The sequence below is a fragment of the Miniopterus schreibersii genome, assembly GCF_964146895.1.
Source record: "Miniopterus schreibersii genome assembly, chromosome: 13".
NCBI classification, from domain to species: Eukaryota; Metazoa; Chordata; class Mammalia; order Chiroptera; family Miniopteridae; genus Miniopterus; species Miniopterus schreibersii.
The window spans coordinates 51,151,599-51,168,046 of NC_138113.1; the positions used below are offsets into that span (position 1 = coordinate 51,151,599).

Here is a 16,448-nt window from a genome sequence, read left to right on the forward strand (position 1 = left end):
CTATGAGGGAAAGCAAACCAAAACCACACGACACACCATCACAGCCGTGAGGATGAGTGGCCGTTACCAACAAGACGAGCAATAACAAGGCCTGGAGAGGCTGTGGGGGGAAAGGAACACAGTATGGCCACTATGGAAAACAGTATGGGGGTTCCTCAAAACACTGAGACTAGAGTTACCATGTGACCCAGAAACCCTCTTCTGGGCGCATACCTGAAAAATTTGAAAACATTAATTCTCAAAGATATGCACCCCGATGTTCACTGCAGCATTGTTCACAGTGGCCAAGACATGGAAACAACGAAAGTGTCCTTTGATGGGTGACTGGATAAAGAAATTGCGGTACGTGTACGCAAGGGAATACTACGCAGCCAAGAGAAAGGACGGAACGCTGCCATCTGCGACAGCAGGGATGGACCTGGAGGACATCATGCTCAGCAAAACATGTCAGACAGAAAAAGTTAAGAACCATATGATTTCACTCATATGTGGAATATAAAACTGAAAGCAACAAATGAACAAACATTTGTTTGGCAGCTGAGCCCTTCCACATTCCTGGCCCTATTTGGCTGCTCCTGAGTTGTATCATTTGTAATCAAACTACAGTCATAAGTGCTTTCCTGAGTTCTGTGAGTTGGTCTAGCAAATTATCAAAGTTGAGTGGGGGAGGACATGGGAACTCCAAAATTTGTAATTAGCTGGACACTCCATTTGAGCTGGTGCCTTAAGTGGAGGGGTTCTTATGAGATTGAGCCTTTTAGCCTGTGGGGTCATCACTAACTCTAGTAGTTAGTGTCAGAATTGAATGGAATCGTAGTGCACCAGCTGGTGTCTGAATTGGAGAATTGGTTGTTCTTGAAACAACATATTTGGTGTCAGAAAAAAATCACACACACAATTCTTAACAAATCTCAGCAAGTTTGTGTGGGTTTTTTTTGTAGATATAGAAAATGTATTTCTAAAATTTGTGTGGAAAGGCAAAGGAACTGAGATAGCTGAAACAACTCTGGAGAATGAATAAAGTGGGAGAAATCCATCTACACCATCCCAAAACTAATTACATAGCCACAACAGAATCAAATTGTATAGTATTGGCAGAGAAATGCGCACATCAATGAACAGAAAAGAAAACCAGAAATAGACCCACAGAATGTACCCAACTGCTTTTTGGCAACAGTCAAAGGGATTCAATGGAGGAAAGACGGCCTTTTCAACAGACAGTGTGAGAGGATGTCCACAGGCAAAAGAATGAACTCCATGTCCAAAATTAACTCAAAATGGGCTCCAGATTTAAATGTAAAACATAAAGCTATAAAATTAAAAAACAAAATAAAAATGAAACAGAGAAGAAAATCTTCACTTGCAAGAGTTCTTACATTTGACACCAAAAGTATGACTCATAAAAGAAAAAATTGATAAACTGGACGTCATCACAATTAAAAATGCTTGTTCTTCAGAAGAGCCTATTAAGAAGATAAAAAAACAACTACGGGCTGGGATAAATTATTTGCAAACCACATATCTGACAAACGACCGGTATCTAGAATACTAAAGAACTCTCAAAACTCAATAGTAAGAAATAAACAGCCTAATTAGAAAATGAGCAGCCCGGCCGGGTGTGGCTCAGCAGTTGAGCGTCGACCTAGGATCCAGGCGATCGGATTCGATTCCGGGTCGGGGTTGTGCAGGAGGCAGCCGATCAATGACCCTCTCATCATTGATGTTTCTGTCTCTCTCTCTCCCTCTCCTTTCCTCTCTCTGAAATCGATAAAGATATATTTAAAGAAAATGAGCAAAGACATGAAGAAATGTTTCACTAAAGATGATGGATACAAATATGCTCCAGGAAAAGTGTTCAACCACAGTGTGATGTCAAGGCACACTTACCAGGGTGGCTAAAATTAACAACAGCGACGCCTCCAAACGGTGGAGAGGATGGGCCATCACAGGCCGTAACAGTGAGGAGGGAGGCGGGGGGCAGGGTCAGGTGATGTGTGCGAGAGGGCCGATCACACCTGCTGGCTATGAAGATGGAAGAGGGGGCCACGAGCCAAGGAATGGGCAACGTCTGAAAGCCAGAAAAGGCAAGAAAACACACCCTGCCCAACAGCCTCTAAGGAATGTGGCCCTGCCAAAACCTGGATTTCAGCCCAGTGAAATGGGGCCAACTTCTGACTTACACCGCTGTGAGATAACATACTTTGCTGTTTTAAGTTCGTGGTAAATTGTCATGACAGCAAAGGGAAAAGTAATAGAGTATAATTCCATTTACATGGCAGTTTTGAAATGACAAAATTATAGAAATGGAACACAGATTAGAGATTGCCACTGGTTAGGGAGGTGGTGGGGCCAGAGGGAGGTGGGTGTGGCTACCGACGACACCGGAGGGATCCTGGTGGTGATGGAAGCATTCCGATGTCGACCGTCCATGGAAATAACCTGGCCGTGACATCATGACTATAGTTTTCTAAGATGTTCCCATTGGGGGGAACTAGGGAAAGGGTGCCCGGGAGCTCTCTATATTACTTCTTATTAGGAATAGCATGAGAAACTAAAACGATCTCAACGTTATAGGTTTCATTTTAAAAAATCCAACTATGGCCCTGGCCGGTTTGGCTCAGTGGTTAGAGCCTCAGCCCATGGACTGAAGGGTCTTGGGTTCGATTCCAGCCAAGGGCACATGCCTTGGTTGCAGGCTCTACTCTAGTCAGGGTGAGGGTCAGAGGCAACCAATTGATGTCTCTCTCTCAGGTTGATGCTTCTTTCTCTCTCTCTCTTTCTCTCCTTTCTACTTTCTGAAAAGCAATGGAAAAAATATCCTCAAGTGAAGATTAAAAAAAATAAAAATAAATGAATCCAACTATGTTGAATATGGTCTACTGGGTAAGAGGCAAAGGACCCAGCACCTGTATTACCCCTCCCTCAACACTTATACTCTGCCAGCCCTTCACCTACACAGTCCCCTCTGATCCTGGGAAGGGAAGGGCATACCCCTGTGCCCAGTTCCTGGGTGAGGAGCCTGCCACTCACAGCGCTAAGTGACCTGCCGGGTCCGCACAGCCCCGCCCGCCTCACCATGTAGCCACGTACAGGCCCAGCTCTGGAGCCCTGGCTTGTGGTTGGTTCCAGGGCTGAAGAGAACAGGGCTCAGTGTGCGGGCAGCAAGGGTGAGGGCGGGTACTGGGTGAGAAGCCTGGGGGACCAGGAGGTGATGCCACGATGGCCTCGGCGTGCTTAATTTCCCTGAGGAGTATGCCAGACCTGCTAGAATATTCTTGGGAAGAACTGCTTTAGTCCGTATCTTCCACGACAATAACCTGCCTTTAAGATGTGCAGGAGAAAGCCTTTTCTCCACTTTGAACAGCGAATTTGGCAATATATATTGAAGCTGAAAGTGCATGTAGCCTACAACTCAGCATTTCTGCCCCTAATGACTTCCTCTGTCCACAGTGAGACACCCACGGAAGTTCATGGCTATTTTGAGTCAGGTAGTGGTTTTGACACATGTATCTGTCAAACTCATCAAACACAAAACTCAAAATCTGTACATTTTATTATAGCAAATTAAATCTATGTAAAGAAAGGATTAAAAAGAAGAATGTTCACGGAAATAAAAATTTAGAAAAATCTAAATGCCCAATAAGAGGCAAGTGGGTGTATAGACTATGGTTTAGTCACATATTTGCCTATAAAGATAAATGAACTAGGGCAACACTTCTCGAGCCAGATGAATCTGGCAAACTTAACACGGAGTTAAAAAACAAGCTAAAGAAGAAAGCACGCTACTGCTGCTGGTATCCCGCCCAATGCTCCCACCACCTTTCCCTACAAACGGGACTCGATCTCGCTCAGGGCGACAGCTCACCTAGCTAACATACTTGACTTGCCCTCTTTACTTGCAGCTTGGAGTGGCCAGACAAATGTAAGCACGAGTCTGCTGCATGGGCTTCACAGAAAGTTATGATCTTCTTGTGTCCTAAAAAGAACAGACTCAGCTGGTATGAAAAGGTCTGCCTTTTGTTTTTCCTGCTTCCTTCTGCTTAGAATCTAAATAAAATGCCCGGCGGTGCAGCAGCCATTCTAAGGCAGTGAGCTCTAACACCACACACGAGAGATGGCAAAGTAAAGAGCCAGGTCGAGCCAGGTCCCTAGCCACATCCTGCAGCCTCTGTCCCAGCCCGGTCTGGCTTCCCTCAGACGGCCTGACTTCTGGTTCAGTGAAGTGAGGATTTGTTACTTGCAGCCAAATGGAAACCCTACCTGTAGAGTGTTGCCAGTACAATTCTGTGTGGTCCAAGGGTAAAGAGATGCCTGGGAATTAAAACACCTAATGTGGGGAGTGGTTCCCTCTGGGAGAGGGGAGAGGGGAGAGGGGAGAGGGGAGAGGGGAGGAGGGGGGACTTCGCCTGTACTGCTGCTAACTGGTTTCTTATGCTGGGTGAATCTTATTAGCATCTATGTCCTTTTCTGTAGCCTAAATATTTTATAACATATTTGAATATAAAAAAAAGAGTAGGTGAGAAAGGCAAAACATAATGGTAAAAAGAGACAGCCAGGCCTTTCACCTTACTGGCTGGCCCACCAGGTAACAATGGTGGGATTCCTCCCTGAGTGGCTCACATGAGAGACCTCAACCTTCCTTCCACCTGATTTTCCAAAAATCAGGGCACTTGGCCTGAGGAACCAACCAGCCCCTCAGTTGTCACCCTGGTCCAAGACTTGCCACCTTCTTCGGATAAATGCAACTATCTTATCTATCCCTACTTCACTCAGTGCCAGGTTCCGACGGGGAGGGGGTGTGGGGCTCCCCACCCCTCCTCAAGAATCAGACGCACTGGATTGGTGGAGGGTAACGAGATGTGCAGCCCAAACACAGAGTCCACAGGCCCTAGGCAGGCCTGGGGGTCAGTATCATGGAAAAGCTTCCTCGCCGACTCTCTCCTTGTGCGCCCAATGCTAACATCAAAGCTGGGATGAGACCGTACATCTCTGGACTCCCAAAGTGGCTATTTTTTTAAACTAACACTTCAGATTTAATGCTAACCCTAATGAGCTTCCTTTTTTTTCTTCCTCCAAAACTTTAAAAGAACATTGTTTTCAGCCACAAATCTGCAAGTCACGTGAAAGAGTTGTTAAAAGGCGTACAGGCTGGTTCTCCTTCCTGTGCGGGGGCAGCCAGCCAGGGCACGCGGAGACCCGCCTACAGATGCAGCCCAACTGGGTGCCATGCATATGATCAGCTGGCGGTGCGCACAGTCAGTGGCCAGGCTGGACGGAAAACAACCTCCAGCGAGCTGAGTCGCTGCTCTAATATTCTCCGAGACAGGCTGTCCTAACTTGTAAAAGCGATCATTTTCCCCAACCATAATGAGGCCAGTCTACCAGCAGTTTTAGCAAGCCCGAAGGCTTAAAAGAGCAAAACAATCCCTTCTCCTCAATAAACAAGACTTCCCTTGTGTCTCCCTAGAAACAGGATCGCAGTTAAGGCAAAGTCTAAGGTGTTTACTGTTCCTGAATGTGGAGATCACTGGACACCCCTCCCCGCAAAAAACAGATCTGTCCCATCTGCCTGCTTGTCAGATGCCAACCTGAGACCTCAGTCCTGAGGGTAGGCCCTTCCCCAGGAGCCAGTGCAGGCACTACCCGGAGACCAGAGCCTGCGGGGGCCTTATGTGGCTCGGCAGACGCCAGGCAGCACCTTTGAAGGGACCAATTAAGAAATATCCAAAAGGCGCCACTGAGAACTGAAGCCAAGAAAAAACACAAGAGCAAAGAAGCCCCCCACACTGAGGTGTGAACTGGGCTTTCTCCAGAAGTCCCTCAACTACTCTCAGCTTTTGATAGAACGATTTTCTCATATGACCTGTCCAAACACAAAGTCAACATCTTTTCCTCTCTCTCCCTCCTGCTATCCCCCCAGTCTCTGCTCTTTCCCCACCCCTGCCACCCCCAGGCTCATGGAAAATCCACTTACCATTAAATAAAGAAAGAAGCACTGACAGTGAGTGAAATGGGCAAAAGGGTGAAATACAATGCTTTAGACTTGCGTGTGGGTTTCTCAGAGAAATGTTGACATGATCACCGTTTCTTTATCTCTTTAAAGCCCGAGACCTGCGGCCTGGCCCACTAGGTCCTGCTGCGTAACAGAGGCCCAGAGAGCAGGAATGGCACAGCCACCAAGAAGGAAGGCTGACCAGCTGAGTGGGCTCACAAATGCGGGCAAGACCTGGGCCTTTGCTGCAATCAAGACTCTTCCACACGCGCAGTTCAACAGGCAAGGTTCAGAAAAGCAAACTCAGGCCTCTTTGGAGGGAGGAAGTGGGGATGGCAGGTCCCCTCAGTACTCCTGCCCACAAGGTCCTGACAGGATTCCCAACCCTTGCCAGGCTGGACACAGAAGGGCCTGAACAAGGAAGGGGTAAAGAGAAGGAACAGGTTCCCTTCCTGTCAGGGGACAGCAAATGCCCAGAGTGCGAGGGTCAGGTCTTCCCTGGGTATACCTGGGAGCTAGTTCACACCTGCCACCAACAGGAAGTATCTGATCAGGAGGGCATCTGGGCACATGACCACTGGGCACATGCATACCAGGCACATACAGACCAGGCACATACAGACCAGGCACATGCATACCAGGTACAGGCACATCAGGCACACACAGACCAGGCACACACCTGGCACTCACACACCAGGCATGTACATACCAGGCATGTACATACCAGGCACACACATACCAAGCACATGCACACAGGGCATGAATACACCAGACAGGTACCCAGTGGCTGATGTAAGAAACAAAGCCACATTTTCCATCCACTGCAGCCAGAGGACTTCACTTGAAAAACCTGGTTTTGGCTGGTAAAAATAAATAAATAAGTGAATGAATGAATGAATGAATAAATAAATAAATAAAGAAGGAAGGAATTATCTGGATGTTTATCCTCAAAAACCAAAAACCAACAGAAGCCACACCCACGTTGGCGCAGTTGCGTGGGAGAGTAGAACAGGAATTGGCCTTCATTCTTAACCTCACAGAGAAGCACATGACACGAAGCTATTCCTGGACGGAGTTGAGTCCAAATCCAGCCAGTGAAGGTAAGGGGGCGGCAGGGCAGGAGTGTTCAGGGCAGGCCAAGTGTGAGTCCTGCAAGGGAACTACCAGGAAACAAAATCCTAAAGTGCACAGCCAGGGCTCAGCACTCAGAGGGAACAGGGGAGGGTGGTCCACAGTTCTGCCCTCACAGTTCAAGGTGCAATTTAGGATACATTTCAGTGAAAAAAAGAATCTTTTCCCCCAACACCATCTGTCCAAGAAAAACAAATATTCCCAAATTTGAGCTCAGCAGAATGGAGGAAGCAGGGCTTACTCCATGCCATTAGCTCACTTCATTTTCCCCACAATTCTGTGAAAAATTAAGAGTCCCACTGGCCAGAGAGGAAACTGAGATGGGCCAAGCAGGACAGGAGCAGGCTTGCTGGCTACTCAGATCCTGAGCCATGGCCCGTTAAGTACTTCATTCCAGGTGAACTGCTTTTTTCAGTTTTTATAATAATTAACCTGCACAGCAACCACAGCCTTGTGCTCTGGGTGAAGATTAAATCTGTGACAAAGGGCCAAAGTTAAAGCACTCAGAGCCACCACCTGAGCACCGGGCAACCTGCCCCTCGAGAGGAGCTGCTAAATCTGTGTTTTCAACATTAAAACATCAGCTTTTGACTTTTTTTCCCAGTTGAATTGGTTAAGAGAATATAAAATAGGCTAAGATTGCTATATCGGCCAAAATAGAGTCCAAAAATCTATCTTTGCTCCATATCCTAACTTTTCTAGTACTGAAATGCTTTGGCATCACAGTGACATGAAAGGTGATTCTTCTATCAACCAAGGCTCCCGCCCACCCTGCCCCGAAAAGCGCACAGGAGCTGCAGCAATTCTGTTTCTGGAAAAGTCAGTAGGGAGAGAGATGGGGAGCAGTCCGTGTGAGCCACAGAGGCCTGGCCACAGACATTATCCGGGCAGTCACCCACCGAGCACCTGAGATGGCTCAGCACTGTGCCACCCGCCATTGGGTGGTGAGCAAATTAAAAATGGAGAGAGACAGAGAGAGATAGAGACAGAGATGTGCCTGGCTGGGGAGGGAGGGAGGGAGGGAAGGCCTCTTCAGGACACCTGAGCTGCAACCCAAACCAGAAGGAGCCTTCAAAAGGAGCCAGCAAGTAGGGGTCTTGGGGAAAGATTCAGCCGGAGAGCATGCCCACCGCAGAAGCGCTGGGAAGGAGACACTGTGACTGAAGCATCCTGAACCAGGGCGAGCAACTGGAAAAGAGTCAACAGGAGTCAGAGTCCCCGCAAACCCTGGGAAGGAATGAAAAGCCACCTGAGGACTCTAAACAAGGGACGACACAGTCAGGCTCATCTTCAAATCCCATTCCGGCTATTACGTGGGAAGCAGCCGTCACTCATGTGTTCACCGCAGGTGAGGAGGGACCCGATTAAACCAAGGCCCGGGCTCAGCTTGTCCACCTGGCAGCATGTTCCCAATTCACAGGCAGCGAAAGAGTCAACCTGTTCAGAACCAACTCCGGCTGCTAACTCACTGGCCCTGCTCCTACGATTACCTGGAAATTATTTCTAAAAATACTATTGAAAAACATCATTATTGTTCATATAAAAAATAAATGTGGCCCAGCCAGGGTGGCTCAGTTGATTGCAGCGTCGTCTTATACAACAAAAAGGGGCGGGTTCGATTCTCGCTCAGGGTACACACCAGGGTTGTGGGCTCAATCCCTGGGTCAGGGTGAGCGAGGGAGGCAACCGATCGATGTTTCGCTCTCTCTCTCCCCCTTCCTCTCTCTAAAAATGAAATTTTAAAAGTGGATCAGAATAACATTCTATAAATTATTTATTTGTGACATACACCCTGCTTACTTCCAAAAAGCATTTGAAGCTATTGTTATAAAGCCTGAAAGCAACGGGAGAAACTGAAGTTCTCCCTGGGAAAATATTGATGGTATATTGTAACGTATGTTACAGCATTACTTTGGGAGGAATACACCAACATTTACGTGTTTTAAAAGCCCAATTTGTTCTAAAGGTTGAGTTTAGCTGCACCCTCAGCCTCATCATGGGGCAGGTCCTGGAAATGCCCTCACCGTTACCCACTTTTATTTCTCCTCTCCCCTCTCCCAGTGCCTAAGAGCCCCCCTTTGCCAGGGCTTGCTGCTCACTAGCACCCTCACCAGACACTGGTCAGACAGGAAGGACTGAAATGCGCCTGGGTCAGCAGATTCACTTCTGCCTGTAGGTGGCTTTGAGGGATGGTTTTTGTGTGTATGGGGGTTGGAGGATTCCTGGGTTAAAGTGAGGGGTAAATGTTAATTATCCATTCTTCTACAGTGTGGAATCTACACACAGTCCACTGGTCTCTCTCCTGCCTCGGTAAGCAAACCACTTGGACCCACAATGCCCAAAATGAAAATCTTAAAACTACACTGAGACTCTAATTCTCATTTTTAATCCCTTTGCACAGCACTCTTACTTCAGCCCTAATTCTGCCAGTGAGAATCCCACTCTTTAAGCTTTTCACAAGGAAAGCTCCAACACTATCAGACATCTCCCAGGTAAATTCAAGACAAAAAGCAAAAGGTAGACCAGGAAAAATGGGGGACATTTTTAGTTCTTCCTACGGGTGGATTTTAACAGACCCTTTCATGATTATCTCACTAAAGTGGGCTGTCAGCTAGACACGTTTTTTATTACAGCTTTTTTTAAAACTTAGAAAAAGAACACCATTTTTTAATATCTTACACCAAAACGATTATTCCCATTCCTTTCCCCATACGTTTCACCACATTCACTACCTCCAAGATTACTTACGGCCAGCCCTCACTAGCAGAAAAACATAACAGACGGGCAGATTATGAAAAATGGGTCTGGCAGAAATGCTGAGGAATTTTTGAGGGTTTGGGGGGTGGAGAACAGGCTTGTTTTAGTTCTTTGATGTTTATTTCAAAGAGCCCCAAATTATAAATTGCTTGTATGTAATTTAATGTGCAAGAAGAGGCACAGCTTAAGAATTTTTCATTTGACCAACTGAGCTTTCACCAAAAAACCTCAAAAGGAAAAGTTTTAAGTAAATTGCTTAACTGTAACTTGGTATTCTTAAACAAACACACACACACACACACACACACACACACACACCTTTGACTTTAATAGGTGAAAACTACTCAGCCATACTCATGGTCAAACACTCCCACCCCGCAGGCTGGATGGAAATAGTTTAGCCAAGGAAAAATGCCTGGGATGTGTTTCTTTAGCATACCTTCCCCCACACCCCATTTCTTTGTCTTTTTGGTAAGGCCTGGTTACGTTTCTCCCTGCTACCAGAAGTGGATCTGCGACCAGACGTCTAACCTTTTTATCCCGCACCCTCGAACCAGATGTGGGTGCAGAACCCTCGAGCCAGATGTGGGTGCCCAGCCAGCCCCACGGACCGACCTGCCTGCGCGCCCAGCCAGCGTCTACACTGGAATACCTGCGCGCACACCTGGCGGGCCCGGGACAACCTAGACCATGTCCAAGCCCTGGAGAGCCTGTCCGACAATAACAGGGGTACAGAATGCGCCCCCTTCCTCCTGGCCCTGCACCCCCACAGAGTGTCCTGCAGAGGGGCGCCAGCTAGTATTGCTGTGAGGGCGCAGTGGGAACGGCCGTAGGGCCACCCCTCCCGGGGTCCCACCTTGGTCCATGCGCCCCAACAGCGACTCCGACTCCTCCGCCCGCGCGTCTGCGGGCTCGAGCCCCTAAGGCTGTGGTTGCGCGGCGCCCCCGGAGCTCCCGCCAGCGCGGTTCCCGCAGCAGAGGGCTCCAGGGGAGTCTTCCTCACATTCCCGCCCCGACCTGCGACTCCGGTGCTCTCAGCCGAAAACTTGGGAAGTCACAGCACAGGGCGCGACCTCCTCCAGAGGAAAGGGGGCCTCAGTGACCCCGCCTCGCGTTCACCGGACGAGCGTACGCGGCCCAGCCTGGCGCCGGGGCTCTGAGCCAGCGCGCGCCCCGTGCCCCGCTCCGTGCCTACGGGCTGGGGGGGGGGGGGGGTGCAAACCTGTGCAGCAGCGAGGCACCCCCATCCCGCCTCCCCGAGCCCCGTTCGCTCCTCCTGACACTGGCCCTCCTCCCCAGCCCTTCGCCCCCTTCCCGGGCTCCGCCTGCCCCTTCCCCCAGCCCCCGGGCCTCCTGCCCCCTCTCCCAGCCCCCGGGTCCCGCACTCACCCCCTCTCGGGAGTCCGGGGACCAAGAGCCAAGGCAGCGGCAGCGGCAGCAGCAGCAGCAGCGGGGCCCGCCCCATCCCTGAGCCGCGGGTCTGGAAATGCTTTTCCACCCGCGCGGGTGGCGAAGCCAGCGGAGAAACAGTCCGGCGCCCGGCCGCGGGCGCCCCGAAAGCAGCTGGGAGGCGCTGGTTGGCGCCGGACGCTGGAAGGGGCGGTCCAGGAACCCAGAGGAAAGGGGGGGGGGCGAGAGGGGCGGGAAGAGAGCGCTCCGCGGGGAGCCGGGGCCGGGGCGCGGCGGTGGCCCAGCTGAGCGCTCGGGGGCACCGGCCAAAGGTGCGGGGCCCGCCCGCGTGGAGGAGCCAGCGCTCGGTGTTCCCCCGAAGGCAGAGCCGATGCTCGCGGAGCCTGAACAGCGAGGAAAAGCCAGAGCGGGAGCGGAGAGGCGGGTCCTGACTTCAAGCTGCGCAGCTCTGCGCTGGCTTTGGACTCGGTGCAAAGGTGCCCTCGCTGCAAGCTCTCGGGTTGAGCGCTGCGCTTCCAGCGCCTGGCCCATAGGCGGCGCTCAATCCACGCCTCTTAAAGCAGCCGGTGCATGGATTCCCCTTAACCCCATCCACCCGTTTGATGAGATCCCAGTCAGAATTCCAAGGGAACTTGACCAAATGATTCAAAATTCATACTTACTAAAATTTAGAATCTGTGTATTTTTGAAACAAATTCTATTTACAGGAAATTATTCAAAAATAATTGAATAGCCCTGGCCTGTGCCAGGCTCAGTTGGTTGGGCTTCCTCCAGGCACAGAGAGGTTGCTGGTTGGATTCCTGGTCAGGGCAAAGCACGATTGTGGGCTCCATCCCTGCTGGGGGCGTGCAGGAGGGAGCCCATGGGTGATTCGGTCTCACATCTATGTTTCCCTCTCTCTCCCTCTCCCTTCTTCTCTAAAGATCAATTTAAAAAAACAACTCTTTTAAAAAAATAATTGAGTAAATATTCAGAGGCGCTATCCAATGATGATCATCCCAGAATTATCCATAAAGCAGAAAACAAAATAATGTTAAGCCCACTAATTAGAGTCGTTATATTTTATGGTGTATCAGAGAAAAGATGCTAGAAGATACTATTTTTCAGAAATATTTTAACTATTAGGAGTAGACTATATTATCAAACAGAAATATAACATGATTTTAAAATGTGGGTGTGTATATTTACATATGTTTAGCATATCTGAAAAGATATGTATAATTATTTTCAATTTAATATGTGCATGATTTTCACTTTAAACTTTTTTTACCTATAACCATTAATTATTTTTATAATTAAAAAAACTTTTTATTTTGAAAAAGAAAAAATAGTATCTAGTCCAATTTCTTTATTGTAAAGATGAAGAAATTGGTCTCGAGATACAAATTGTGTGTGTATCTAAGTATTGAAGATGGAGATAAAGAAATTTGTGAATATAATCTACCTGGAAGGATTAGCAGGTTAGGTTTAACCTAAAAGTTGGGTAATATTTTCTGAACCCAATAGTACTTGGAAAAATAAATCCCATGCTTAGCCATCAAATTGCACTGTGGCAGGACACCCGATTCAGAGGCAGATACACTCGACTAATTGGACGTATGTATCAGAAGATTAATGAGCAAGATGCAGCCACACAAATATCTGTTTGGTTCCCTCCTTCATCCCCACACACTTCTTGTATCTATATAGGTCTACTCAGCATAGTTTTGTTTCTCAGCACAATTTTAGGACTGTGAATTGCCTTGCTCTTTGCTGAATATTTTATATTTATTTCTATTTCCACTGTACTCAACCTCACCTGCCCATTTTTTAGGCTTCTTGCTGTTCCCTGTCCTCTTTCTGTGCTTTTCTTCTCTTTAAAATCTCATTCTAACATAGTTGGAGGAAAAAAACAACAACTATTTTAACATCATATAAAAAGTCATAACTTCCTAAATTGTTTCGGCTGTTAACGTTTTTCGTTGTCTGCATTAAATGTTTTACTCCACCCAAGTTTCTTTTACTTTATCTTTAAATTTCACTTTCCTTCCTTTAGTCTTCTGCCTCCCATTTCTTACCGTGCTTGAACTTCTCCTCTAGTTCTTCCCTTTCTCCTCTCTGTCCGCACTCCCCTCCTACCACCCCAAAGACCTCCTGTGCGGCCCTAGGTGTGCTGTGTAATTCCCAGCCTGTGGGAAACACTAGTGCCCCAATGGTTACTGCTCAAGAACAGTCACGCAATCAGAATAAGAAACACAAGGGCTGGTCCAGCCACCACATTTGTCGTTGACAGCCTGAGAACAGCAAACAGCATTAGGTAAGCACCTTGATCAAACTAGTGACAATCGCTGCACAGAAACATTCTGCACTTGTGCCCCATTGACTTCCATTGCTGTGCTGGTATTTCTATTTATTTATTTAATAGTTTATTGATTTTTTAGAGAGAGAGGAATGGAGAAGAGAGACTGGGCATTGAGCTTGCAACCTGGGGTTGTGCCTTGACTGGGAATCGAGACAGCAACCTCTCGGTGCACAGGATGACCCCCAACCAACTGAGCCACACCAGCCAGAGCTATGCTGCTAGTTTTCTAAGCCAGCTCTGGGTATCTCAAATTTGGCAGCTACCCGCCACTGTCAAATGCTTTTCAACCTTCCTCATTTTTGAAATGTCCTTGCTTCCTATGTAGTGCATCTCAGAGGACTTGCCAGTGGTTCAGCTCTATCATTATTGTCTTCCTAGCTTCTTACCATCAAACAAGCAGTAAAGATGCTTCTACCCATTCTGTGGAAATGTACACCTATCCAGCAAAATGTATGGTATTTATTGTGCTACTCCTAAAAACAATATTTAGTATTGCCTTGTTTTAAGAAACTTTTAACTGAAAGCTAAGAGTTTCCGTGAAGACAGATTTTATATCCAAATCTACTTTCCATGAGGACAAAGTCCATGAAAATGCCAGGGTAGTAAATGAGATCATTTTAAAAACCATTTCTGAAACCGGACAACAAATGGGTCCAGGCTGCCTATCAATTCTTGAGCCAATTAAACAGAGACAGGGTTGAATCGTATATGAGCATATATTCCAATAATGCCAGTGGTATGGGAGAGCAGCAGGTCATCCGTGAAAATCTGCCCCCCCCCATAAGCCAGCTGCTCATACTGGGTAGAAGGAGAAAGATTCCATGGGAACGTAGGAATCACAGGCCTGGGGAAGGTACAATGGTTACAGGTCACAGGCAATGCGGGCTGGGGGTCGCAAAGGGTGGGCGCCTCCAGGATCGGATTGTTTGGGCAACAAAGTTGTTAATCTCTCCATGCTGATAGTGCTCAGAAAAGGAGGGAGAATGGACTGCATTCCCTAGTTAACGCCCACTTCCAGGGGCGTATAGCTCTCAGCCCGGTTAAGAGAGAATGATAAATATTTCTGCCCCTAACATTTCCACCTCTGCTGTCAATCCTTCAGTGACTTCCTTTGCTGTCAAAATAAGGTTCAGATCCTTAAAATGGGTTCTCTGACTATTAGCCACTTTAGTGGGTAAGAAGACCTATCTCACAATTACTGTGTTCACTGTCCATTTGCACACCACCTTTCTTAAGGGTTCAGGTCTATTGTCCATTTCTCATTTGTGTTGTTTGTCGGAATTCGGTACACTAGGTGCTTACAAGTCTTTGTCAGGTGCATGCATTAGGAGTCTTTTCTTTTACTGTGGACAGCCTCCTGTTTTATGCAGTGACCTTCACTCTGTTCTTAGCTCCCACTGCAATGTGGGCTTGCTCCTAACATGACAGCTCAGCTATTGACTTTGCCTGTGTGATATCATGAAATCCATGCCGCATAGAATGTGCTCCATTTCAGTGTGAGTTTGCTATGTGATTGGGATTCTAGAGTTGCTGTGGACAACTGCTAGATGCTTTCAGTGTCCACACCTAGAGTTTTGGGTGGAGATTACCTCTTCCTCATTGTGTAGGAACAATGTGTTTTTACCTTATCTCCAGGCCTGATCTGACTCCTTTGTAGCAAATAAGTCAAGAAAAAGCATGGGACCCAATTTGGCAACAGAGGAAAATCTACTCCTTGATTTGTGCAGAATTTATAAAGGCCATGTGCATGTTTCTGCTAAGCCAGTTTATGTTTGATTTTCTATAACTTGTGACCAAAATAAACCCAAGCTACACAGTGATTTTGTAATTTATGGTAGAGTTCATAGAGACATCACTGAGCCTATCTTTACATCAAAGGTCAACAATGACACTGAGGTTATGTTATCTGTTCAGCCCCTCTTCCTCTCTTTGTACAGTTTTTAAATCTCACTATCTGTCTATGCACCATTCACTCTACCCATCCATCAGTCTGCCCCGTCCCTTCAGCTCTCCACACTGTTCCTGTATCCACCCTCTCCTTCATTCATTCATCAACTTCTTCCATCTTTTTTCATTGACTCTCTTTCCATTCACCCATCTATTCTCTCCATCCCTTTATTTAACAAACGCTCTTGCATACGTACACTTCAAAATCCAACAAGGATGGTTTCACAAAGGAAAACTAAAGGCCAATTCATTTTAAATAGATGCAAAAATCTTAAATGCAAATTTACTTACACAGTTTTATAAAACAACAGCAATTAAGGTTTTACCCAGTAATAAGTATTCAATATTAATGAAATTCATATAATTAACAAGTAAAGGGGGGAAATATGCACTATACTAGAACTCAGTAAATATCTTCTCCAAATCTTGGTAGCATTCTGAGTAATTTAGAAATGGAAGAAAACATCTGACATTTGATAAAGAGCATGATCTGAAATGGACCACCAGCAGGTATTTGATGGTGCAGACATCAGTAGCTTTCCCCATGTAAACATGATTGACACTAAAAGCATGCATTATATTAGTAATAAACGGAAAATGAAAAATGAGGATAAAGAATGAAAATGTGATACAAAGATGCCATTACAAGATCACACACCTTAAAATGCAAGAGAATCAACGCACATAAGCATCGGGACCAAGGGGTCAGGTCTAATACAACACAAACAACCAGTTTGAAAATGTGGTAGAGGAAACAATTTCCCTTCCCTGTAGCCACACATTCTATGAGCTGCCCAGGGCGAAGAATGACAAGAACACGTATTAGTCATATGCATTATATTTTGTTCATGCACGTTATCTATGTTACCA

General features: G+C 47.0%; 1 protein-coding gene across 1 annotated transcript in view; it reads right to left on the bottom strand.

Annotated features, from left to right (window-relative positions):
- The window catches only part of MERTK (MER proto-oncogene, tyrosine kinase), a 92,519-nt gene extending 80,723 nt beyond the window's left edge, over window positions 1–11,796 (bottom strand). The window contains exon 1 of the mRNA XM_081156282.1: window positions 11,270–11,796. Within this exon, the coding sequence (XP_081012408.1) occupies window positions 11,270–11,345 (76 nt within the window). The 5' untranslated portion in view covers window positions 11,346–11,796. The remainder of the gene's footprint in view (window positions 1–11,269) is intronic.
- Between the last annotated feature and the right edge of the window lie 4,652 nt (window positions 11,797–16,448).